Raw genomic sequence first — 24,203 nt, 5'->3', positions numbered from 1 at the left:
GTTTACCGAGTCTACTATTACAATACAGCTACCAAATATTTGCCAGCCGTCAGCTCGCTGCTCCGCTATAAATACTTCAGGCCCAGGTGGAGGGACGGGAAGGGGGAGCGGCGCGGGAGCCTATGCATGGCCGGGCGGCAGCGCCAAGGTGAGTGCCGAGCCGCGGCCCCGGGCGATGCCCTCCTGCACCGGGGCATTTCTCCGGCTGAGGGTGGCAGGGGGGCAGGATGGCTCTGTCGCCAGGGTGGCCCCGCTCGCCTCTCCCCGCAGCGCGGAGGTGCGCGGTGCCTCGGGAGGCTGAGCCCCCCACCGCCCGCTCCGGGGCAGCATGGAGGCAGGACCAGGGGTCTCGCGGTGGGGACAGCACAAAGAGGGACGCACGGTGACCCCAGAGGTGGCAACGATGCTGTCTCAGGCTGGGTGAAGGGCCCAGCACCGTGCTTGGCATGGCAGGAGCAGGACTTGTCCCCCAGGATTTGTCCCCTGCTCCAAGACCCTCTTGGGGCCGGGGCGATGGCAGTCCCAGGCACATGGCCAGGGATGCCCTGCAGCGAGGCAGGGCTGGAGACCCCGGGGCACAGCTAGCTCTAACTACAGAGGGACCTCATCCAGCTCAGCAAGACCCAGCCGTGGCCGGAGCCCACCAGGACGGTGCGGGGAGGTGGCCGGGTTCGCCCCATCGCAGGGAAACCCGCCATTGTGTGGGCAGGGCTTGGGGCTCAGCGTCCCAGCTGCTCAGCCCAGGGTGGCAGGGATGGTTCAGGCCAGGGTGGCGGGGTGCTGAGCCCAGGGTGGCAGGATGGGTGCTGCGCCCCATTCACCTCCGTGCACAGCACCGGGGTGAAGGGGAACGTCCTGCTGCACCACAGCTCAGGGGGACGTCCCCGCTGCCCCATGGCTCAGGGGGACATCCCCACCACCCTACATCCCATGACTTGGTGGGGACATCCCTGCTGCCTGATGTCCCAGGGCTCGGTGGGGATGTCCCTGCTGCCCCCTGTCCCGTGACTCAGGGGGAACGTCTCCACTGCCCTGTATCCCATGGCTTGGTGGGGACATCCCCACTGCACCATGTCCCATAGCTTGTGGGGGACGTCCCCGCTGCCCCGCAGCCCCACCCTGGCCATGGTGTGGCTCGACACGGTCCCCCTGCCACCTCAGGGCCAAATGCCGCTGCAGGGCGGCGGGTCGGGGAGGGTGCCGGGGTGTGTGCCATTCTCACCCCGCTGTCCCTGCCCGCAGGGTGAGTCCGGGCCCCGGGGTGCCCCTGCGCGCTGACATGGCTGCGGGTGTCATTCGGCCCTTGGCCGAGCTTCGACTGCCCTCGCCCTTCCCACATGGCCTGCTGCTGCCCGCACGCCCCGAGCCCGACTTCCCCGACCTCTCTGAGGAGGAGGAGGAGGAGGAGGAGGAAGAGGAGGAAGAGGAGGAGGAGACGGCAGAGAAGAGCGTGGGGCCGGAGCTGGCCATCCCCAGCGCCACCGAGACCACCCTGCAGCTCCTCAAGTTTTCGGAGCTCATCAGCTGCGACATCCAGCGGTATTTCGGGCAGCGGGGCCGGGAGGAGGCTGCCGGCAGCCGCAGCGTGCCTGAGGACTGCGGCTCGCCCCGGCGCGCCGAGGCCCAGCCCGAGGCCGTGGCACCGCGGGGCGGCCCTGGGGCCATGCACAGGCTGGGGCCGCTGGCCGAGCTCTTTGAGTACGGCGTGCACCGGTGCCTGCCGCCTTGGGCAGCCGGTGGCAAGACGCAGCGGCTGGAGAGGAAATATGGCCACATCACCCCCATGCACCGGAGGAAGCTGCCGCCCTCCTTCTGGAGGGAGCCGGGCCCCGGCCCCGCCGGCCTCCTCCATGCTGGCACCCCTGACTTCAGCGACCTCCTGGCCAACTGGACGGTGGAGCCGGGGCCGGAGCTGCCGGGCACCGAGCGGGAGCTGCCGCCTGAGCCAGGCCGCCCAGGGCTGGAGGCCGAGCCCTTCACCGGGCTGTGACCCCACCATGGCCCCGGGGGCCCCCGGCCCCGCCACGTGCCGCCCGGTTAATGATAAACCCAGCGGCCCCAGTGCCAGCGCCGGGGCACCTGGAGCCGCCGGGTCGGAGCCGGTGATGGGACAAGTGAATAAATGACTCCCGCCAGGCACCAGTGCGTGCGGTGTCCTTTGCCACCTGCCACTGCGGTGTCCCTGCCGCTGGTGACAAAGGGTCGCTGCTCGGCGTGGCCCTCGGGGTGCCGCCGGCCGCCCTGGCAGCAGGAAGAGGCGGGAAGCGCGGTGCCGGCAGGAGCCAGCAGCCCGTGTTTACTCTGCGGGCCCAAGTCGGTGGATCCCATCCCCTTATCTCGGCCGCGCCAGGGCAAAGGGCGACGCGGGGCCTCATAAAGCGCCTGGCTGCCGGCACCCAGTGGGGATCCACCATCACCTCGGGGACCCGCTGCACCCCATGGCAGTGCCAGGGAACCGGACCCACAGAGGAGAGCAGGGGGGAGGGCAGCCGGCTCTGCCCCAGGGTCCCCGCCGCCGGACCAGGCTCCCACTGGAGCCCATGGCCCCAGTGCTGTTACCAGGGCCCGGCAGAGGCATTCCCTGCTCTGTGGCAGCTCTGTGTGGGCCTTGAAAGGCAAAAGCACCCAGGAAGGGGCAGCCACCCCCCAGCTTGAGCACTCCAGCCCTGCCGGGGGGGCTGAGGAAGATATGGGGGCCCTGGCCTCCCCCCACCAGCAGTGGGGACGGGCCTCGGCTCAGCCCCGGGGGGCTACCGCCAGACATGGCGCTGAGCCTGGGCAGCAGCACTGGGGGAAGCAGGGAAGCAAGAGACGGGCAGCACCATAATAAAAGTACAAACAGGCTTTATTTGAGCACAGTATCCCGCAGGTGAAAGCCCCCCCCCCCCAGGCACCAGGATGCCCCTGCCCAAGCGAGGAGGGGGCAGCACCGGGCCTGTGGCTCTAAGCCAGGGCAGGGAGCAACGCCAAGGTGAGGGGCAAGGATGGTGGGAGATGGGAGAGCTGAGGTACCAGGGCTGGAGCCCTCCTCATCACCCCGGGGAGCGCAGGCTCTGCTCCCTCCCCCTGGCCAGATCCAGGGCTGGTGGAAAGGGCCAGAACAAACTGCAGCAAGTGCAGAAACACACCCAGGGGTGACCCTGGACCCCAGCACGGGCGGAGGGGAGAGGCAGCAGCAATGGGAGGAGGGCAGGAGTGGCACTCGGGACACAGGCTGCAGGACCAACACTGCCCCAGAGCAGGCAGGTCTCCCCTCCCCATCCCTGCCCCGAACCCCAGGGGTGTCTTCCCCCACGCAGGTTGGGGTCACAGGGGCTGAGGGAGCCAAGAAAGAGCAAGAGGCAGCAGCTGCTGAACCACGGGAGCCCTTTTATTGCACAGCCGAGCAGGGCATGGAGGGGCAGAGATGCAAGCACCTGCCCCAGGGCTCAGCCCGACCCAGCCAGCAGGAACACGGGGCAGGGGGCACGTGGCCCTAGGAGCAGGAGGGAGCCCCACCATGTCCCCTCTGCTCCCCACACAGGCTCTGCAGCACGGGCCAGGGTCCCGGATAGCCCAGGCTGGGTGGATGAGGTGATGGAGGCCATGTACCATGGCAGAGGGACTGTGCCCAGCTCAGCAGGGCACTTCTGCTCCCCCTGGCACACTCCAGCCTTCACCCAACCCTCAGGGAGAGCCTGCACCAGGAGCCAATGGAGCCAAGGGTGCGTTTTGATCCCTCAGGGAAGCAGAGGAAGAGGTGAGGAGGCAGTAGACGTGGGAAGGCAGCGATGGGCAGGAGAGCTGGGGCAGCACAGCTGTGCCGGTGCTCCGGGCACCGTGATGCCTGCACGGGCTGGCCCAGTCCTCTCCCCATCTCCCACAAAAGGGGGTCCCCGGCTCTTGAGGGGCCAGGGGGCATCTTCGCTGGGCAGTGCCGCCCCGCGTCACGTCTGTGCCAGCGAGAGCTCCTCTAGGCCTTCCTTCCCCAGCCGGTACCTGGCGAGGTCCTTGCGGGTGACCATGCCCACCACCTGCCAGGAAAGGGACAGGGTACAGCCCCACGCTGGCGTGCAGTGCCTGGGGACAAGAGCAGCGTGTCCCCCCCACCCGAGGAGCCCAGGCTGCCCGCAGGCAGCGAGCAGGGACTCACCTCATTGCGATTGTCCACAACCACCAAGTGCCGCAGCCCCAGGGCCCGGAAAAGCTTGAACACCCGCGGCAGAGACGCCTCCTGCAAGGCAGAGCGGGGGCTGCGGGGGCTGCGGCATCCCCAGCCAGCACCCATCGCCCACCCATGACCCGTGGGATGCTGGGGTGCGGAGGGGTCCCTGGCTGTTACCTGAGGCACGGTGTAGGGTGAGGGGTTCATGAATTCGCTGAGGTCGATCATGCACTCGCGCTCATCCTGGGAGACGTGGATGGACTGGATGGGGGGAAAGCGAGGGTAGGCGTCCCGGAAATCCTTCAGCTTCAGCCGCCGCTGCACCAGGCTCAGGTTGGCCCTTTCCACAAAAACCTGGGGAGGAGAGAGGCCGTCAGGGACCGTTATGCAGCGCTGACAGGCGCCAGGGCAAGGCACAGGGATAGGGAGGGAAGAGGGCAGGAGCATGGGGCAGATGGACCATCTGCAGAACAGCCTGTTTCCCGTTCACTCGGGGTTTGTGAGCCCGGTGGGGTGCAGGATGATGCTGGGGTAACCCCAGCATGGCACGGCAGTCCCCCCGTCTCCTCGGGTGAGCTGAGGGAGATGACAGGGATCCTCCACCAGCTCCTCCTGAGCAAGGTAGGCACCAAGGGGCCCGAGGCAGCAGCGGGACAGGGGCACCGGGGCTCTGACACAGCCCAAACAGCCTCCAGGCAGCATCACCCACCTTGTGCTTCAGCAGGACGATGAGCTGGGAACGCAGGATCAAACCCCGCAGTCCTGCCACCTGCGACAGAGCATCACACGTGAGATGGGGCTGGGAGGGAGCAAGGGCGAGGGTCCCATGCCACAGCCAGCCCTCGGCGTGGCCGACCCCCAGCTGCATCCCCACCTGCGTGGCGTCAGGGTTGCTCTCCACCACCGGGAAGCCGTTGTGGTTGGAGGAGGTGTCACTGAGGATGTCCACAACCGTGCCCACTCGCTCGATCCTCCGCAGGCAGGTGACAGGAGTGCTCATGACCTCCCTGTGGGGAAGGCTCAGTCTGAAACACAGCCCCACCGCAGCAAGCCCCAAACTCCTGGCTCTCCCATGCTCGCCTCCTCCATCCCCATAACCTGCAGGGGATGCAGGGAGGGAACGCACCGCAGGCCCTGCTTCTCGCTGGGGAAGGGGCTGGGCTGGTGGCAATGGGGACGAAACACGTCAGCACCTCCATCTCCAGCTCAGGCCAACAGCGTGGTCCAAAAGCTGCTACCCTGGGAGTGATGAGCGTCCCCCAGCCCACCTACCTGGCCGTGAGGGAGTGGGACGTCACCGGGGCCTCCCAGTGCAGGAAGGGCACGCTCTGCAGCTGGATGTGCATGTCATAGAGCCCCTGCAACGAGAGCCGAGCAGTCAGGAAAAGCCTGGTGAGATGCCGAGGGGTACAGCCAGGCAGCTGCTCCCCTCCAAGAGGGAGCAGACACTTATCCTGGCTCCCGCGCAGCTCCCCGGTACCCCCAACCCACAGCCTCTCGCCGGGTCCCAGGCTCCCGATGACCACACCAGCCCTCACCTCCACAAAGTAGTCTCCCACAATCTTCGCCGTCATCAGCACCAGCATGATGGGGAAACCATAGGTGACGTTGCCCGTCGCCTCCATCATGATGACCGTGAGACTCAGCGTCATCCGCACTATCCCACCTGCAAGAGGTATCCGAGGGGTTTGGGGGTTTAGGGGGGCAGGGAAACATGGGACGAGAGGACAGCAAAGCACCCGAGGCCCCTCAGTCTCTGCATGGTGATCCAGGACTGCCACATGCAGGGGTGCCCTGGACGAGCCCAGCCCTCGCTAATGCCCCAGCGCTGCCCGTGCTTGGCAGAGTTATTAGGAAGCCGACAGCCAGGCTGGGCTTCAGCTGGGGAAGAAGCTGCGCCAGGGAAGCATGGACCACTTATTCCCATGCCACCTTCACCCCGACATGAGCAGGAGGTGGCCAAGACTGCGCCGTGGGGAACTCACCCAGCTGTGCGGCAGCTCCCATCAGGGCGTACTTCCCAGGGTCAGCCCAGATCTGAGCACAGGAGAGAGAAGGGGCTGAGTCAGCTGCTGGCTCCAGGGCACCCAGAGATAATAAACAGTATCCTGGCCCCAAACCCCCCCTCTAAAGTGGGGAGGGGTGCCTGAGGCTGTCTGCACAGCCCAGCTGCCGGCAGGGCTCCGTCGGGACATGGGAAAGCCCAGACCCAGCCTCAGGAAGACGTCAAGTGAGGAGTCAACCCACTCCATACCTTTCTAGACTGCTGTGCCGGGCTCTTAGCCAGCTCCATGCCTGCTGCCTGCCCGTGCTGCCTGCCCAGGGGCGAGGGAGGAGGGCTGGGTGCTCTGTCTCCTCCCGCCCAGCGCTCCTTCCCAAGCACTCACCGAGCCTTTGGTCAGGTAGGACAGGGAGATGCCGAAGAGCCTCCCCCAGGCAGCGCCGATCAGCAGGGAGGGGATGAAGACCCCCGCAGACACCGTGAGGCCATAGGTCCAGCAGGCCAGGAAGAAATACATCAGTGTGAACATGCCCAGCGTCATGGGGTTGTAGGAACCTGAGGTGGAGAGAGAATGAAGAGTCAGCACTGGTCCCGTAGCCCAGAGGACACCGCAATGGGCTGCGGCCACGGGAGAACAGACAGCAGCAGCCCCACGACACGCTCCCAGCAGTGAAAGCCCCTCTCATCGGGTGCACCTTTCTCCCGGGCAGCACAAGCCTTTCAAACCGGCTCTTTAAGTTGTTTCAGCCCCCTCAAGGGCCCTGCCAGCCGGCCAGTGCCATCCCAAGCCCTCCCATCCCACCGAGCCCAGCACGCGCCTTTCCTCCATCTCGTGACCCGCCATGACCCGTCCCCTCCCAGCCCCGCGGTTCCCAGCCTCCCGCGAGGCAGCGTGACGAACTTCAAAGCCCCGAGGGACCGCCAGTGCTGGAGGACGAGGCCGGGAGGACAGAGGTGAGCTGGGGGGGTCCTACCGCCAGCTTCGGGATCAACTCAGCAGAGTAGGTCCTGCAAACCCCCTCCCGTCCCACAGCTGCTCCGGCCAGTCCCGAGCTGCCCCACGGCGCAGGCTGTGCCATCGCAGCGAGACCCTGCTGTCCCCAGGACTCAGCCTACTGCTATTTTAGGATTGCTGAGCAGTTCAGTCTAGTTTAAACGAGTACTTTGCAATCTCTCCTTCACAGAGAGGTCAATGGACTGAAGCCCTGAGCCAGGGAGGACCCAGCACTGCAGGGAGCGGCCCCGAGACACAGGATGGTCATCGCTTGGCTTCAGGTGGCCAAGCTGCACTCTCTGGGCTGAGGGTATAGAAATTCGGAGCTGTCTGCTCCTGCCCACATGCAGCTGGGCACGAAACTCAGACCAGCAGGCAGAGGGCACGCTGTCGTTACGCTAGGTCCAAGGGAAATGGGAGCTAGAACTGGGAGCCAAATTGCATTTCTCAAGCAAATCCAAACCTCAAGATCCACCTCCGCAACCTGCCCAGAAGGTAAAGTCGTTCTAGGGCAAGAGGCCCCGCTAATTAAGAAAACAGCCAGGAACACTTCCAGAATGGACTTCAGCGAGCCAGCGAGGGTCAGACATGCTCCCACGTAACGCAGGAGCGACAGCTTGCAAACGTGCACGAACAAAACCAGGTCCTCGTCCACAGGCTCCCGAGACCACAGCCCTTTGGCTGAGCTCCTACGTGCCACCAGGCGCAGCATCCATCCCTCCTCCTTCCGCCACCGCAGGAAAGGAGCGGGCACAGTGCTTTGCTGGATCCCCTCGTGCCCTCGTAGGGCCGTGCTGATCGTCCCACGAGTGGCCAGGGAACAGGTCGGCCACCTCGCGCGAGCCCAGCCCTGCTCTGCTCATATTGAAGGACCCACTTGCCGGGTGCACGGACCTGGAGGGTCATGGAAGAGGTTGACAACGCTCTTCTCAGGTGTGTTGAAGAAGGCAGTGGCCATGGAGTTGTACTCTCCATCAGCGCAGAAAAGCTGAGGGGGAAGAAAAGAAAGAGTTAGAAGTGGCGGATGGGGGCTGCCCTGCGGCAGGGAAGGCTGCCAGGCTCAGGGGAACGTGTGCCGGCGAGGAGGAACACCAACGGCATGCTTGGGTCTCCAGCTCTGCCTGCGGTGGACAACACTGACTGTGAGGTCCAGTGCCACAAAACCCAGCAGAGTCTCGTCTCCCTGCTCAGCCCTCAGCCTCTACCCAGGCTCAGGGTGCCCCCCACCCTGGGGGGCCGTTCTCCAGCATCTCCTACCTGCAGGGGGTATGCCACCGTGCTCCCCTGGATGGGCTGGCAGTCTCTCGAGCAGTAAATCATGACGAACCCCACGGTAGCCGTCACTGCTGCCACCAGCATGGCCTCGACCACCTGGAGGCAGGGCCGGTGGATGTACCTGCGAAGGGAGCAGAGGAGCAAGGGTGGCACCCAGGTGGTACCCTGAGGCCACGAGGCTGGTCCTGGTGTTTGAAAAGCTGGTGACAAGTATTGGCTGTGCCAGACTGGGCTCAGGTGGCTTTAGCAGCTCTCTCCATTCTCTCGTTACTCTCAGAAACACATAACAGTCAGGTCTGCACAGTGTCTGCACTTCTTTGGGTCCTCAAGTCACTGAAGGGAAATACTTAGCAGGGTCAGAGCAACGGTGGGATGCTGCAGGTCACAGCCGCAGGCAGCGAGAGGCACGTGGCATCTTTGCCTCCCAGCTTCCAGGGGCTGCTGTTGCTCACGTTAAGCGTGAGATTACAGCCTCGCTCCGGCTGGGAATGCCGCTTCGAGGGAGCGCAGAAGGCGCCAGCCAACCCATGTCAGTCACCTTAGTTACCCACGAGCTCTTACCTGATCCGGAACATCGTTAACCAGTAATTGAGGGCATTGAACAGGGCCCCGAGGATCCCGCCTGTGAATGCAAAAGAGGAAAAGCTCAGCACGCAGGTCCCAGGCTCTGCTACAGCTGCCCAGGACACAAAGAACCCGTGAAGCTCAGGGAGACATCAACAACCCATCCAGCGTGACCAGCAGCCCCAGGCCATGTGGACGCCTGTCCAAAGACAGCCAGGACCTGACACCAAGAGGAGCCCAGCACCAGCAGCAGAGTGGCCGGGGCCAGCGTCACAGCGCTGGCACTCGCAGGCGAGGGACAAGGGGGGATAAGGGCAGCTCGTTCAAAAGCCAGGGCCTGCCTGCGACTGCGATGCACTGATCCCACTCAACGACTTTGCAGTACATGGAATAAAGGGGCTTGCCTTTGCTACAAGGATAAGGGTTGGGCCAGGATCCAGCTCTCACCCCCGTGTGAGCCCCACAAGCAGCCTCTGCTCCAGAGTTTAATGGATTTCCCATTCTCCCCAGGAAACTGGATCCCAAAGCTTTTTAGACCCAGACAGAGAACAGAGGAAATTATTCAGACTAATCACTCTTACCAACCACTCCCATAAAGATGAAGATAGGAATTTCCTGGATCGTGTATCCCATTTTCTGCAAGCAAGAAAGAAATGGGTTTCAGATCTCCTGGCCCATCTGCAGCTGCGCAGCACAAGGGACAGCACAAGCCTGCGCCGGTGAGCGGCTCCCAGAGCTGCCCCAAAGTCTCCCCTGGACACCCTGCAGCCCCCAGACCCAGCAGTGGCTGCAGAAAAGCCTTCTGCTGGGGTTGGTGGGGCTGGGATCTGGCCAGACCCCACAGCCTGCTAGGGCAGAGCCTGCCTCAGCCCCTGGGTGATGTTTTAAGACAGACTGGTGGCCCCAAGCTGTCGTGGGCTGCTTCTAACCCCCCCAACAGGGGGAACATCTGTGCCATACCTCGTTATCAAACCTGCCAAAGTTGATGAGCCCAGGGCTGGAGAGATCCCAAGCATTGCCATGGTAAACGCTCAGGACAGAGTTCAGAGTGAACGTAGAGATCATGGAGGCAAAGAACTGGAAGGAGATGCAGCCCAGAGTCACTGCCAGCCCCGCTCCCTCACCACGTGCCTCCCCCACCACCCCGAACCGCCCCCCCTGAGGCCCTTGGGTAGGTTTTGGTACCCACGGAGTGGTGGGGACAAGAGGCCACGTTCCCTGTGGCAGCACTCTGGGCACCTTACACTGACCAGGGGCTCGCTCCTCCTTTTGCCTCTCTGTTGCCCCGGGGCACAGCCCAAGGCAGCTCCCTTGGAAAGGAGTTGGCAGCAAGATGGAGCTCAGCCAGGTCCAAATTCAGCCCGAGGACCAGGGCACAGAAGGGGAGCTGGGATGCTGTTCCCTGGGATGTTGTTCCCTGGGATGTTACACATGGCTGCCCGGCTGGGGCAGGGACGGCAGGAGGCCTGGGGCTGCAGGGCATCGGGAAAAGGCAATGCCTCACGCCAGACCCAGCAGCCCTCGATGTACTGCTCCTGCTTTCCAGCACTTACAATTCTCCACGTCAGGAACTGGTTCCAGAAGGAAGCCCCTTCCTCCAAGCTGAAGAGGACACCCCCTGCAAATGCAAGACACAAACACCTTCACAAGGGGCGGGTGCCACAGACCCTTGGCTCACAGCACCAGCCGAGGCACCCAAATTCAGCCCAGCCCATGCGCCCCACACTGCCCCAGACCTCACAGGCTCCAGTGAAGGGACCGGCAAGCCCACCAAGCCGTCAGTGATGTACCGATCGCAGTGAAGCCCCTCCACCGCCCTCCTCCATCCCAGGAGGCAACATTTGGGATCTGAGACAGATGACCCCCCTCCTCTCTTCCCAAGACCTGCGTGGCATGGCAAGACAGCTTGGAGGGGGCCAGGCACTTTGCGGGAGGGCTCCTGCAGTGCCCTAGGCAGCTCCCGGCAGCTGCCTCCATGCAAGTGGGAGCAACCTCCTAACGAGATCCACGCGCAGGCACCGCTCAGCGTCAGAGAGCCAAGCCACGTACCCACGGGGGCCCCAAACGCAGCCGAGACGCCAGCAGCAGCTCCAGCCGAGACAAAGTCCCTCTTTTCTGTGTCTCTGCGGAAGTACTCGAAGATCTGAAACATCGAAGTGAAGGCAGGGATTGCCACAAGCATGAGTTTAGGGGAGACACAGGGTATGCCACCTACGACCCCAAGCCACCAGCGTGACCCCGAGGAACAGCCCGGTTTGGGCACAGGAGGGGCACCTGCAGCACAGCCCCTCGGCTCTCAACACCAACCTTGAAGTCTCGCTTTAAAGACGTGGATCTTCCCTGGGAGATCCCGGCAGCAATCACCGCTCCAGAGTGAATCATGGGTCCTTCCTACGGGCAGAAGGGCAGAGTCAGATCGGAGAAGGAAGAACCCCAGGGACAGTCAGGGACGGTTGAATGCTGCTCGCCAGGTTGCAGCCCTGAAGAAGCTGGCCGGGAGGATTTCCCTCCAGGAAATACAGACCTTGCCATTTTTCCCCCTCTTAAATCCTCATTCTAGCAAGTGGCTCCCGTGGCCACCTCCTGTTCCCACCAGCACTCCCTCCAGCCAAGGGGACAGGGGCTTCCCTTGCCTGCCTTCGATCCCAGCAAGCTAGAAAGGTCCCAACGGGGCACCCAGGTCTCCCCCATCTAACATTTGCAGGGACAACCCCCGATGGACGTAGGCTGCTGCCCTCCTGCCCTCAGCCCAGCACACACAGGCTGGCTCGGTGGCACCGCATGCCCCGGGGGCTCCCCAGGCCTGGCCACGCTGCAGTCACCTTGGCCAGTGGACCAGGGAATAAAACTGGGAAGTCACTTGCAGGGCCCCCAGCGCCCCGTCCCCAGCGCGGGGCCGGCGACGGGCTGCGGCACGTGTGCCAGCAGCGGGTGACAACATGGCAGCAGCGTGTCAGAGAGCGCTTTGTGCACATCACCTTCCCAACGGCCAGGCCGCCGACCACCGAGAGGATGACCCCGCAGACTTTGATCACCAGGGTCTGCAAAACAGAGAGGACAGGGACAGCACATCACACGGGTGGCACCAGGAACACGACTGCAGCAGCCACGGGGGACGCAGACCCAGGCAGCTGCAGGGGCAGGAGCCAGCGACCCCGGGGAACTTGTGATTCTCAGCCCCCCATTGTGGCAATGGGGTTGGCCAACTTTCTTCTTGACCAGAGCAAAACATAACCCAAAGCTGCTCTTCCCAGCGCCAGCTGCCGATCCCAGGGCAGGAGGTTTAACCAGAGGGAACAGCTACGGAGCCCGGCAGGACAGCAGGGCGGCCGGGGGCTCGTGCCAGCTCCTCCTCTGCCGCAGCGCAGGCAGGGACCACCCCATGAGGGCACAACACGGCCGGGCCAGCCCGGCGGAGGGGATCCCATCACGGGCAGAAGGCACACATCCCACCACCTCCTGCTTCCTACCTTGAGGCGGACAACGTGCGGGATCTTCACGCCGTTGAGATAGCACTTGATCTGGGGAATGCCGCTGCCGGCTGCGACGGGCTGCGGGGAGCAGGGAGAGCGTGAGTGGCTGCCACGTACAGGACGGGGACACACTGGTCACCTTACCCCTGTCTCTCAGCACAGGTCACACCAAGAACACCCTCAGGGAGGCTCAGGGATGAGGCCAAAGCCTCTGGAGGTGGGCTTGAGGGAGGCACCCACTGCCCCTAAGGGCAAATGTGCCAGGGAGAAGGAGCTACCTGGGTTCTTGGGAGACACGAGGGTGTTCCCACCACCGTGCCATGGCAAGAGGCCCAGTGCTGCAGAAGGCTCACACTTGGTGGCCAGGGAGAGCAAGGGCAAAGCCACGAGGAAGACACTGCTGACTCAGAGTGGCCCGTAGGGAGCCATCGCCCCCTCCCAGCCATAACCGGCCCCAGTCTCTGGCTTGTCCTCCAGAGCATGTCCCCGAGGCACCCGACCAGCCTGTTCTCTGCTGGCGCTCACGTTCGCCCAACGCAGCCCCAGCTCGGCCTCTCCAAGGCTTGCGAGAGCTGCACCCGCACCCGAGGCTGGAGCACACCCTCTGCCCCAGGCTGCCGGGGCTGCCAGCGCAGGGCAGCACGTCCCGTCAGTCCGACAGCCCCGGAGAAACTCGACAGCACAGCTGGAGCCAACGCCGAAGAACTGGGGCTGCCAAGAGGCAATCTGGCAGAAATACATTTGCTATTACACAAATTTACATGTTTTCTGGAGACACGATCCTGCTTCCCCCATCTACGGAGCCGGAGCAGGAGGCACAGGGATACCCCAACCCAGACCAGTTCCAAACTCTTACCTCTATGAAAGCAACGATCACGGAGCCCACCATCACCACGCTGGCGTTCAGGGTGGCCCAGAGTAACAGGGAGAAAGACAGGCCCCCTTTCTCTGTGAACTTGTCGATGTCTGGGGAAGCAGCTCAAGGAAAGGCTACTGTCGGTTGGGTACCATCCCTCCCACCGCGATAACGCGTCGGTAAAATGCTTCTTGGGCTGCGGCAGTGCAGCAGGTCCTCTGCACTTAGAGCAGCCAGGGCTGCTGCACGGAGCCTCCTCCGTTACGGCAGTGCCCAGCCACAGCTCAGCCTCGCAGAGCAGCCGGGCTCTCGGCAGCACCTTGGGCGGCGGGGTCTGTGCCGCCAAACCCAGGTGAGGAATCGCTGTCCTCTCCCCCGGGACCCCTCTCGCGGCTACCAGGAGCAGAGATCCCGCAGCTCCCGGCTGGCCGGCGGCCGCGGCTCCACAGGAGGATACTGCCCTTCACCACCCGGTACTTCAGCCCAGCCAGGTTCTCCACCACGATGTCGATGAAGCAGGCGACGAGGCCGGTGAGGATGCCGATCATGGCACAGATGACCCAGCGTTTGATCTCCACCGTCCGGAAAGCCTGAGGGACAGACAGCCATCAGACCCCGCTGCTGGCCAGCCCGGCCTCCGCCAGCATCGGGGGGACTCCAGCCCACCTGGCCACCTTCCCCAACACAGCTCCGAGAAGAGCTGCCCAGGGAAAACCAATGCTGGCTGACCCAGGATTGCAAAGCCTGGCCACGATTTACTTATTTTAAGCCAGTGCCCTTGCCCCTCTGTGGGATCCCTAACAGCAGACGTGCTTTTCCAGCTTGCCTGCCTTCGTCAGGCCCCTCCTGTTGGGCTTCTTGCTGCGGCACTGACTCCCAAAGCCCCCAGGGAAGATACTTCACACGGCTCCAGAAGTCCCTCTGCTCAGGGACCTGCCCTGTGCTGCCCAGCAATGCCACCAAGCACACCCAGCCTAGCTCCTGTTCGAACCATCCTATGCTGGGTCCTTGCTCCTGAGGTTTTACGGCTCGTCACAAGCTGCCAGTGCCCATAAACCCACCCCGGCTCAAGCGCTGCTTTGAGCACAACCTCCCCTGGGGCGGAGAAGCCCCCCAGCAGCCGGGCAGGGGGGAACAGCTTCCCTGGGCCATCCCGGCTACAGGGACAGAGGGCAACCGAGTCGTAGCAAGACTCACCGTGTGGTTTATCCTCCTCTCCTCCTCCAGGAACAGCTGGTTTTCGCTGTTGTCATAGTCCAGGCTCTAGTTCAGGAAAGGGAGATGCTGTTACCGTCTAGTGCAGGGGAAGAGACTCCCGTGCTGGGGAGAGCTGGCCTCAGACCCTCACCGCTTCCCCTCCACACCCCTGTACCTTCTTCTGCCCTCGATCCCACTCCTTCCCCGCTGAAACCCCTCTAGCTGGGCAGTCGCAAGCCCTCGCCCCACGTACCTCACCCACTGCATCCCAGAGGGCAGAGCCGAGGGAGGGAGACGGGCGCTTACCTCGTACTTGAGCGACAGGAGCTTCTCGTTGTGGGGGATCTCGTTGGGACGCTGCCGAGGGAGCTCCGTCTCCTGCGGGATGCAATGCACAGGTTAGGAGGGCGAGGTCCAAGTTCAACCCTCCTCTCTGCTACATAACTGCTGGTTTAACACTGGTTTTCACGCTCAGGAGAGGCGGGGAGGACTGCAGAGACCCAAATCCTAGTGCAAGCTGCCTGACAGGCCAGGATCCGGGATGATTTTCCACCAGTTGGTGGATGGACGGGATTTAAGGCAGCTGGAACAGGCTGTCAGGTGTGCACCCTCGCCCACCGCCTCTCCACCCCTGGGTAGGACGTTTCCCCTCGGGCAGATGGAGGGTTTGCCCAGCCGGGTACCACGCTGCCATGTTGATCCGGTGCTGCCTCCGAGTGGCTCCGTGCTCCGGCGGAGGGCAACCTTTCACCTCGGCAGGAAATTCCTTCAGCCGAAAGCAAGGAGCTATTTCAAGCAGGCCCGGGATTTTGGGCAGAAACCAAATTCTGTTTCCCAAACGCCTTTGACCGCGCAAGCTGTTCCCAGCTCCGAATTAGGGCATTTGCCGAGGATGCCGGCGGGGCCCCCGGGGCAGCAGCACCCTGCACCCTCCCCTGGTCCCGCGTTACAGCTATGGTCAAAGCCAGCCCAGCCTTTCCTCCCAGGCAGCGGATTAAGACATATTTCTTCCCATTTAAGAATTCCACAAGAAATATTTAGCAAAAGTGTTCTTCCCATTTGCTCTTCCTACAGCTCCAGAGCTGAGGCAGGAGCATCTGGGGAAGAAAAGCTTCTCAGGTGAGCACGGAGGGGGAATAACTTGAAACTTGAGAGTTTTCGCAAGATGCCCCATCTGCCGCTAACCCTGTCCCCAGGGCTGAGATGTCTTCCCCCAGCTGCTGTCCCACTACACATCCCCTCCCTTGCTTCCACACTGAGCTGAGCAGCAGGCAAGAGAAGCAGCTTGGAGCTCTCACGACAAGAAAGAAATCCCTTCCCACACCACTAGAGTCTATATTTGCTCCCGTGGGAGGAAGATTCCTGTGCCGGCGGGCTGGGGCTGGCGCTGAGAGAGGTGCAGGGGACCACGACGTCCTCGGGCCAGCGCTGCGGCTAAGAGGAAGCAGCAACGGCCGAGGCAGAGGCGCAGCCAGCTGCCCGTGCCACGAAGGTCACCCAGCCCAGGAGGAAGTGCTGGAGCCCTCGTGGGACAAGTGGGATGTGAGGGGGGGGAATAAAACCAGCCGTTAATGCTGTTAGTAGAAGAAGGGAAGCGATCTCGGTAACGGTGGGCCCCTTTCTGTGCCACTCACCAGCTCACGGATATCCTCGTTGAGGTCCACATTGCTCAGCTGCCCGATGCGCAGGAAGGAGGAAGGAGTGAGCTGAGGAGAGAAGGGAAACCGGGGTCAATTCCTGAACGCGCCGCAAGCCTTGGCCGAAGGAAGGAGCAGGCATGCGGGTGCTCGTGCTCTGTGCCCCTCGCCGAGCTCTGCCTGCCAGGGCCCCCCCGAAGTGCAGCACCCACAGAGGACTGCTCTCGGAGGACCCACAACCCCGGAGGGAGCACGAGGCAGCCGCGGTCTGCTGGGGTTTGGGGAAGCTGCTGCAACCTGTTCGCTGGCAGAGCCGGCTCGCCCCGGGGAAGGTGCCAGCCAGCAGCAGCTCATTCGAGACTGGCAGCCGGCAACCCCAAAAGCTGGCAAGAGTCACCAACAGCCTCCGGCCGAGGAGCATGGCACCCCGACGCAACAACCGTGCAGCCAGCAAACCCGCGCCGAGCAGCACGTTCCACAGTCCCCTGGAGCTGGGGAGGGACAGAACCCCTGAACAGAAAGCGCCATCTCCGCGGTCACAAGCACACCAAGACCTGCCGGGGCCATCCCTCAGCTCGCGCACCCGGCCAGCGATAAGGGATGGCCGAGGGCACGTTTGGCTCTGCCGTCTGCTCCACAGGAGCGGTTCCCAGCCAGGGAGACGAGCCCATCAGCACATTCATCTCCCTTCGAGCACCCAGGACCAGCGCGACGGCTGGGCCGGCTGCCGGCCAGAAGAGGAAGCGGGACATGTTGCTCCCGCGCAGCCTCGGGGACACCAGTGCCTCTCCGAGCTGGCCCCAGCGCGATGCTGGGAAGGAGCATTTGCATCTCCCTCTGAAGAGGCAGGTTCTCCTTTCGCTGGTGACCACTTGGGCTTGTTACTGGCAGCACAATTGCTTAACACGGGAGTTTTTGGACTATTTGGGGCACCTCCTGTCTCCTGACCGATGCAGACAAGGGCTGGGGCTGCAGCCGAGCCAGCCTCCAGCCGGGCAGTGCAGGCAAGCTGCTGTCACCCCTTGGCTGTTGTGAAACACAGGGATGCACAAGGGTGCGAGCAGCACTGTCACTAAGCACAGCCCAAACACCATTTCTCAACATTAAGATCTTCCCCTCTGGAGCCTCACCCCTACCCAGCTGCCAGGCTAAAGAACTGGAGAATAAAAGAGGGATGGCGAGCAACAGCGGGGCCCTAACACATCGGTCCCTCTCTGCCGGCAAGCCAGCAGATCCCAGATCGAGCCCCTGCTGCTTTAATCCCCACCGATCCCGTCTGGAACGTGCAGGCCAGAGCAGTCGGGAGCCGCGCACGTCACTGCAGATGAAGAATATCCCTTTGTGTTTGCAGCCTGACCTATTTTCCCATTTCTCTGTCTGCTCCATGCTCTCATTCACTCCCTGACCTGCAGGTGGGTTTTGCTCCAGCTTCTCAAACCCTCTTTGGTGCCCTTTTGTCCCCAAAAGCCTGAGCCACGGCAGGCAGGGGTGTCCCCGGCAAGGGAGCCGCGGGGTTGTGGATCTGCCTAGAGGAAGGGCTGAGCATGAGGTACTCCATGGAGCAGTTTTTGGACATGGGTTTGCCAAGACCAGCCTGGTCCTGGTCTGTGATGGCTCCACAGTCCCCCTGGAAAGGACCCAGGTGGACCTTCCCCGCAGTCAGAGCAGACCACCGTGGGCTCCTACGAGCCGGGCACACCCAAAGCTGTCACCTCCCCAGGGGACGCGGATGGGAGCTTACGCAGAGTCATGAGCTGGAGGCAGGAACTGCCTGTTTCAGTGACTTCTGGTGCCCAGCCGCTCCAGTGGCAGGCGGAGGTCCCAGCTGGGCCCCCGCCGTCCTGGGGAGGGGGGAAGGACACGGTCCTCGCCCTGAAACCCTGGGAGGGACAAAGCTGAGACCTTGCAAGGGAACCCACCTCCACCTGGCTTCAGGAAGCACAAAGATTTAAGGCTCCCGTTAGATGCCACACGCCCAGGGTAAGATCAAGGCAACGAGATGGAAACGGTCACTCGTGTCCCCTGCTCATGCCTGGGCTCACTCCCCAGGCACCAAGACCTCAGACAGGACCAGCCCTTTGGGGAAATTCTCCTGCTGGCCCTGGGGTCCATGGAAAGACCAAACGTGGCTGAACCGGTGACACCCCCCCTACACCCCTTCCCTATGGAGCAAGTGGCCAGGGCACGGCAGCTTCGCTCCCAACGGATTAGGCAGCAGCAGGACTCAAGCCCAGATGAAGGGAAAGGAGCTGCAGTTGAACCTGAAGCTGAACTTCATTAGACAAGCAGCGTTCTTTTAATATGCCCCCTCCCCCCCACCCCAAGTCCTGGCATCCCTCCGGCACCCAGATGGGCCGAGCCGCTCTGCGAGCGGAGGGCTGGCTCCCGTCTCGCCCGGCACGGGGATCACATGCCAGGAGGACAAGAAAAAGCTACTTCCAGCAGCACCCGACTTTTGTAAGAGGGACGGGGGGATTCAGGCAGGCAGGAGCCAAGACAGAAGGTTATTTGTGCCCGGCTCAAAGACCCACCGAGCACATGGACAGCGCTACCCTCCTTGGGATGTTTTTCGAACACAGGCCAAGACAGCTGCTGATCCCGGGTACATATGATGTTGGTGTGACCGTAGTACGATTATCTCCACATAACAACACGCGCTGTTGCCAAAACCCAGAGGACGCAGAGTTCTCCTGTCCCAGGAGAGGCTCTGGGGCCAGCTGAGCCCACTTCTGACAGCAGCACACGAACAGCGACGGCACCCAGCCCTCGGCACTCGCCCCGTTTGGGTGGTAAAGCTAATTCCTTACCCATTTTGAGCTCTGCAAAGAGATGTCTGGAGCCTTGATCTGGACCGAAACTGCTGAACATCTCTATCAGCGGGGCCGTTGGTACACTAGCGGGCAGGGCTGCTCCTCAGAGGGACCTCACAGGCACCAGGAAAGCCCCAAAAGTTCAAGAGAGGCAAATACAAAGCCCTGCACCCAGGATGGATGTGCCCAGAGGTTAGAAAGCAGCTTTGCTGAAAGTCTTGCAGCAAGCTGGTGGACGAGTTGAAGAGGAGTCAGTGGCACAAACCTGCAGCGGAGGTGGTCGACCACCTCCTAGGTGGTGCAAGACCACAGCCAGGAGGTCGGGGAAGGGATCCCACACCTCCGCCTGGCACCCGCGATAGCACACCTGGGACTTGGTGTCCCCACCCGGGACAAGAAAGACACGGAGACACCGGAGTGATCCAGCAAGACAGTCCAGGGGCTGGAGCACGTGGTAAGACATACGAGGAGAAGCTGGTGTTTCTCAGGGAGATCTTCCTGCCATCTCCGGATACCAAACAAGAGGTTACAGAGAAGATGGAGCCAGACTTTCCTCGAAGCTTCGCATTGATGGGACAAGAAGCAGTGGACAAGCTGCAGCAAGGGAACTTCTGCTTAGATATCAGAGACAAACGTTCACCCCAAGGGTGGCGACACACTGAATCTGGGGCCAGAGAGGGTGCAGAGTCTCTGTCCTTGGAGATACCCAAATCTCCACTGGACATGGCCCTGAGCGACCTGGTCTAAGGGATCTGCTCTTAGCAGGGGCTGGGCTAGAGACCTCCCGAGGCCCCTGCCCCCTTCATCACGCTGCCGCCCACTCCAGCACTGCTCTGAGACGGGCGAGAGCAAATTCAGGATCAATCTCAACAAGAAACAAATCTGGCAGAAGATCTCAACCACCAGCTTCTACTCATGTTCTGAAAGGATCATCTCCAAGGTTGGGCAGCGGCAGCTGAATGCAGGTACCAGCACCAGCCCGGAGCATCGCAGGTCGGGGTGGGAGACAGCAGCACTGCTGCCAGCGTCCCCGTTTGGCAAAGGTGACGAATACGTGATGCCACAGCGGTGTTTTACCTCCAAGCAGAGCAGTCAAAGAGCAATCCCTGCTTGTGAATAGCCGAACAACGTCAGCTGAGGCTAAAACGCCGCTGTGAGCTGTGTGCACAGCGACCTAGCAGTGCCTCCCAAATGTTGCTCTGAAGAACCGCAAATAGGGAGCGTCTGATTCTGCTCCACAGCCCATCTCCACAGGGACGAGCCAGCGAGGCCGCTCCCTGCGGATATCATCCACCCCCCGGCGTGAAGACACCTCTCCATACCCTGCCCCTTATCACCGTCCTGCTGCTCACTAACGAACGGGAAGCACGTGGCTTTGTTATCAATGAGATAAAGCGTGGCGCAGACCGCATCAGGACCCCACAGCAGTATTGCAGAAACAGCGGGAGGGAAGGAAGAGGATTTCCAGCACCCAGGGCCCTCTTGGCCCCGGCGTGCTCGGCCGAGGAGCCCCCGGTACCTGCTTGGGAGGGAAGGATGGCTGCAGGCTGCAAGGCTGCGTCACCGGGCGGCTCACCGGCACGGGAAGCCCTGTCACCGGCTATGGCAGCGTATGGGGGAGATGAGCTGAAGGGCTTTTGAAATCCCCCTCCTCTGACTCACAACCACAGCTGCGATGGGCTTCAAACCAACGCAGCCACCATCCCCAAAACGCACCACTCCAGGAGAGAACGAGGCTCCTCACCTCCAGGCCCATAAGGGGGGGAGAAAGTGTCCAGACTCTCCCCGTGGCATCACCACTCGGCTACGATTTTGCTTCCAGCCTCCCGTTGCCACTCCAGGGCACAGCTGCTCCTTGCCCCCCACCTGCACGAGGCCGGGAGATGTCGTTCTTGTCCTGGCCCACCTGCCTTTCTCCGGGCACCTTGTCCCACGTGTCCCCTCCGCAGAGGAGCAGCACAAGGTTAAACCGCCGCCGCAGCCCCCAACGGTGCGAGCACCCAGCAGAAGGGACTGGACTGCTAAAACCCCTCTGCCTGGGGAAGCTCCTGCCACCACCCGAGGTCAGCTCCACGCTCCTGGCAGTGGGCAGGCGGGGACAGGCAGCCTCTCTGCCAGTACCCAGGGGACGTGCAACCTGCAGCCCATCTGCCAGGATCAGGGCTCACCCAGCAGACTTCTCTTTTTCTCCCTTCCCCTCGCCAAGATTTTCCGATTGCAGCAAGCGCGGCTGCTCTCCGGCATCGTCACCCGGCCACAAAGGCTGTATTTTGCACCCCGTTACTTGAAGTTAAAGCAAACAAGACCAACAGTATCTAGAGATGCAGAATAAACACACGGGGTTAAGAAGGACGAGCTGCCCAGCAGCAGCAACCTGGTCCACGTTTTGGTGACCCCCTGCCCACACCCCCTGTTCCAGGCACCCTCTGGAGCCGGAGCATTATACCAATCCCAAAGTCAAGGCATTTTAGCACAAACCCAGAGCTACTTCGATGGGTAGCGAAGGAGAAGAGTTCTTTTTTGGAAAATGCCTAACGATGGAAATTGGCTGCTCTTACTAAAATTGTCCACCCACTTTTCAGCCTGAGAACCAATACGCGTGGCTCAAGAACGCGGGAAAGGGGCAGCCCACGGCAGGCACGATGCTCAGACGTACAGGCAGCCTCTCGTTTATTGATATACTCGAGGCACTAGAAAGTTCTGGCGAGAGGACAAAGGCTCAGTCAGCTCCGGAGTAGCGCTCAGCTGGCCCCAAAATGGGAGAAGACCTCAGGCACAGCCCTGTCGCATCCCCTCTACGGTCACGGCGTGTTTATCCAGTCCCTCCTCACCTCCTGCCCACAAGAGCTCAATCTCAGCCCCTCGCAGCAGTCAGCCGGGGGAACTACAGACCCGTGCTTCCTTTTGTCACTTTAAGATCACTTTCATTTCCATTAAACAAGCATGTGACAAAGGGAAGAAACTCCGCTGGGGACATTTTTATTGTATTACCACAACCCGAGTTTAAGTCTCCCGTGAGCTAAGCAGCTCCAGTCTCTCTTTGTTTCTCTGCCAAAGTTGTCCTGCCTTCCCGCTTCAATCTATACGACTATACGGCATCTATAGGTCAAAGGACCATCCGAGGGAGAGAAGCAGCTGCCCTAAGCTGAAAGGCAACCCCAGCGCTACAGTGACAACCCAGTTGCCACTGCCAGGTCGGTGCCGCTGCCAGGGCCACACGTGCTCCGGGCAGCTGCGGGTTCGGAGCTCCGGCAAGGTACTCGCTCTCCTCCTTTTCAAAGGAAAAGACCACGTAGCACCTTGTCACCAGCTGGGGCCTGAGCCATCTGCACTGCGAAGGGACACGGTGACAATAAATCAGACCGGCAGGGCCGGGTCTCCCCCATCGACCGGCCCTGCTGTAGGGGGGTGCAGGCATTTCTTCCGAGCCACCAGAAAAACCCTTTCCTAACTGACCCGCAGCCACGAGATCTGGTTAATCCCTATTTTAACACCCTTCAGACCTGCAGAATTCACCACGTGGTCTTTAAGGACAACCGGTGCTGTAAATACACAGGGTCCTGTTATACCAGCTGGGAAGATTATTTTTATTTTCACACCAGAACAGCTGCAATGGCGCAGGCGACTCCTTCCAGCCGCCGTGCCCCGCTCCCGCAGCGCCATGCTAGGCACTTCCAGCCTAACGAACCCTGCATTTCCCTCTAATTAGCCTGCTGTTCTGACTTGCCCAGGAGTAGGGCAGCAGAGAATCGTGCTCGGCAAGACGTCCCTGCTAACAGCTGCCAAAGGCTGGCACCACTCCTCCTCCTCTAAGCTCAGGTCTCCCAGCAAACGTTTCATAAGAAATTCGAGGACGTCACCCGGAGACAGCTCCTCTCCCACCCGGCGCTGGCACGGAAGCACCCCGTGGACCCGGCCTGACCACAGCTCTCGCCCGGCACAGCTTCGCTCTAGAACAGGCACCAGTGCCCCGGCCAGAGCCACGGCGTGCTTCGTGTGGAGGAGACACTGCCAGGCAGACTGCCCGAGTTACAGCCTCCGGGTACACCAGAGAGAAGTTTCTCTTCAGTTAATTACCCAAAATTAATTTGCAGGAAGGAATTGGCCTGTGTTTGTGATATGTCCCACCCTGTACTTTGTTTTTTGCCAGCGTGGTTCCGTGCGTACTGCACGACATCCACCACCACGCCAGCGTTAGACGCTCTCCTGTTTGAGTGGGTTTGGGCAGCAGCACCGTGCCGGGCAACGGGCTCTCCCACAGAACGACATTTTTAGCAGAAGTGAAGCGGCCGCCCCAGCAGGCAGGAGCGGGCCCCTGCTCAGCGCCAGGTCCTGGGGCAGGGGCCCCCTCCGCCGCTCGCCTGCACCCGGGGCTGAGGAGCGGGCAGGAGCCGGCCCCCGCAGAGCTGCAGCGGGGTCCCGGCTGGGCACCGGCATCGCTGTGCGCCGGCACCTCGTGACGGGAGCCGGCCGTGGCGGGACCGCCCTGCTTCACGGCGGGCGCCGGGCCGTGAGTCAGCCCCCACGCTCAGATTTTCCCCCACGAGTGACCCGCAGGCCCCGTGGGCTCCCTCCCGCCTTCTCCCCGCGCCGGGCCCTGCCAGGTGCTGCTTTCCCCGGCTTGGGGGAGCCCAGGGGGGGCCCGAACTCCCCCCGGAGCTGCTCACGGAGCGGAGCCCCGGCCCCCCGCAGCTCCTTGCCGGCAGCCCCCGCCCAGCCCCGGGGCAACAAACACGGTTAAACGCTACAGGGGAGGGGGACCCCAGCCCGCCTCCGGTGGCGTCCCGGCGCAGGGAGGCCCGGGACAGGGCAGACCCGTCCCGCCCGGTGCCGGTACCCACCTGCCGAGCGCCGCCCGCCGCCCCGGGGCCGGTGCCGTTGAGCAGCGGGGTGGTCTCGCCCGCGCGCCCGTCCTCCTCGTCGTCGTCGTCGCGGTCGCGGCCGGACCAGGACACCTTCTTGGCGACGTTGGCCATGCGGGGCGGCGGCAGCGCGCACCTCCGCCGGCCCCTGCTTCACCGGCTGGTCATGTGACCGCCGGGCCACCGCCCTCACGTGAGCGCTACGGCGGCCGGCGGGGGCCGTCCCGCCCCGCGGCACCATGGGAGTTGTAGTCCCGCCTGTAGGCCCCCCGCGCCCCTTCCCCGGAGAAGAGGCCAGAGCGCGTCCCCGGCCTGTCCCGCAGCCGCCTCCGGGGACGGGCCCTGCCGCGCTGGGGCCTGACGCGGGCGTGACAGCGGTGACAGCAGCC

At 62.6% G+C, this 24,203-nt stretch overlaps 2 protein-coding genes across 2 annotated transcripts; one reads left to right on the top strand and one right to left on the bottom strand.

The window, feature by feature from the left end:
* The first annotated feature begins 1,246 nt into the window (after positions 1 to 1,246).
* On the top strand, positions 1,247 to 2,102 carry PERCC1 (proline and glutamate rich with coiled coil 1). Its single transcript, XM_075164910.1, has one exon. It carries the CDS (start codon positions 1,280 to 1,282, stop codon positions 1,988 to 1,990), a length of 711 nt encoding a protein of 236 aa, XP_075021011.1. The 5' UTR covers positions 1,247 to 1,279; the 3' UTR covers positions 1,991 to 2,102.
* Positions 2,103 to 2,827: 725 nt separating this feature from the next.
* Positions 2,828 to 24,003, bottom strand: CLCN7 (chloride voltage-gated channel 7). Its single transcript, XM_075165997.1, has 25 exons — positions 23,794 to 24,003; positions 16,140 to 16,211; positions 14,812 to 14,883; positions 14,506 to 14,571; positions 13,766 to 13,898; positions 13,309 to 13,418; positions 12,450 to 12,530; positions 11,958 to 12,020; positions 11,287 to 11,370; positions 11,029 to 11,122; positions 10,533 to 10,597; positions 9,940 to 10,056; positions 9,561 to 9,615; positions 8,977 to 9,037; positions 8,398 to 8,536; positions 8,035 to 8,128; positions 6,532 to 6,701; positions 6,130 to 6,181; positions 5,683 to 5,810; positions 5,417 to 5,502; positions 5,019 to 5,151; positions 4,854 to 4,913; positions 4,322 to 4,498; positions 4,133 to 4,213; positions 2,828 to 4,013 (listed from the first exon to the last, which is right to left on the bottom strand). The coding sequence occupies exons 1-25, from the start codon at positions 23,926 to 23,928 to the stop codon at positions 3,927 to 3,929; spliced, it is 2,415 nt and encodes an 804-aa protein (XP_075022098.1). The 5' UTR covers positions 23,929 to 24,003; the 3' UTR covers positions 2,828 to 3,926.
* Positions 24,004 to 24,203: the final 200 nt, after the last annotated feature.

Source organism: Calonectris borealis, chromosome 16 (assembly GCF_964195595.1).
Source record: "Calonectris borealis chromosome 16, bCalBor7.hap1.2, whole genome shotgun sequence".
Classification (NCBI taxonomy): Eukaryota; Metazoa; Chordata; class Aves; order Procellariiformes; family Procellariidae; genus Calonectris; species Calonectris borealis.
Note: the sequence above shows the minus strand (reverse complement) of the source record. Positions and strands in the feature narration are given on the sequence as shown.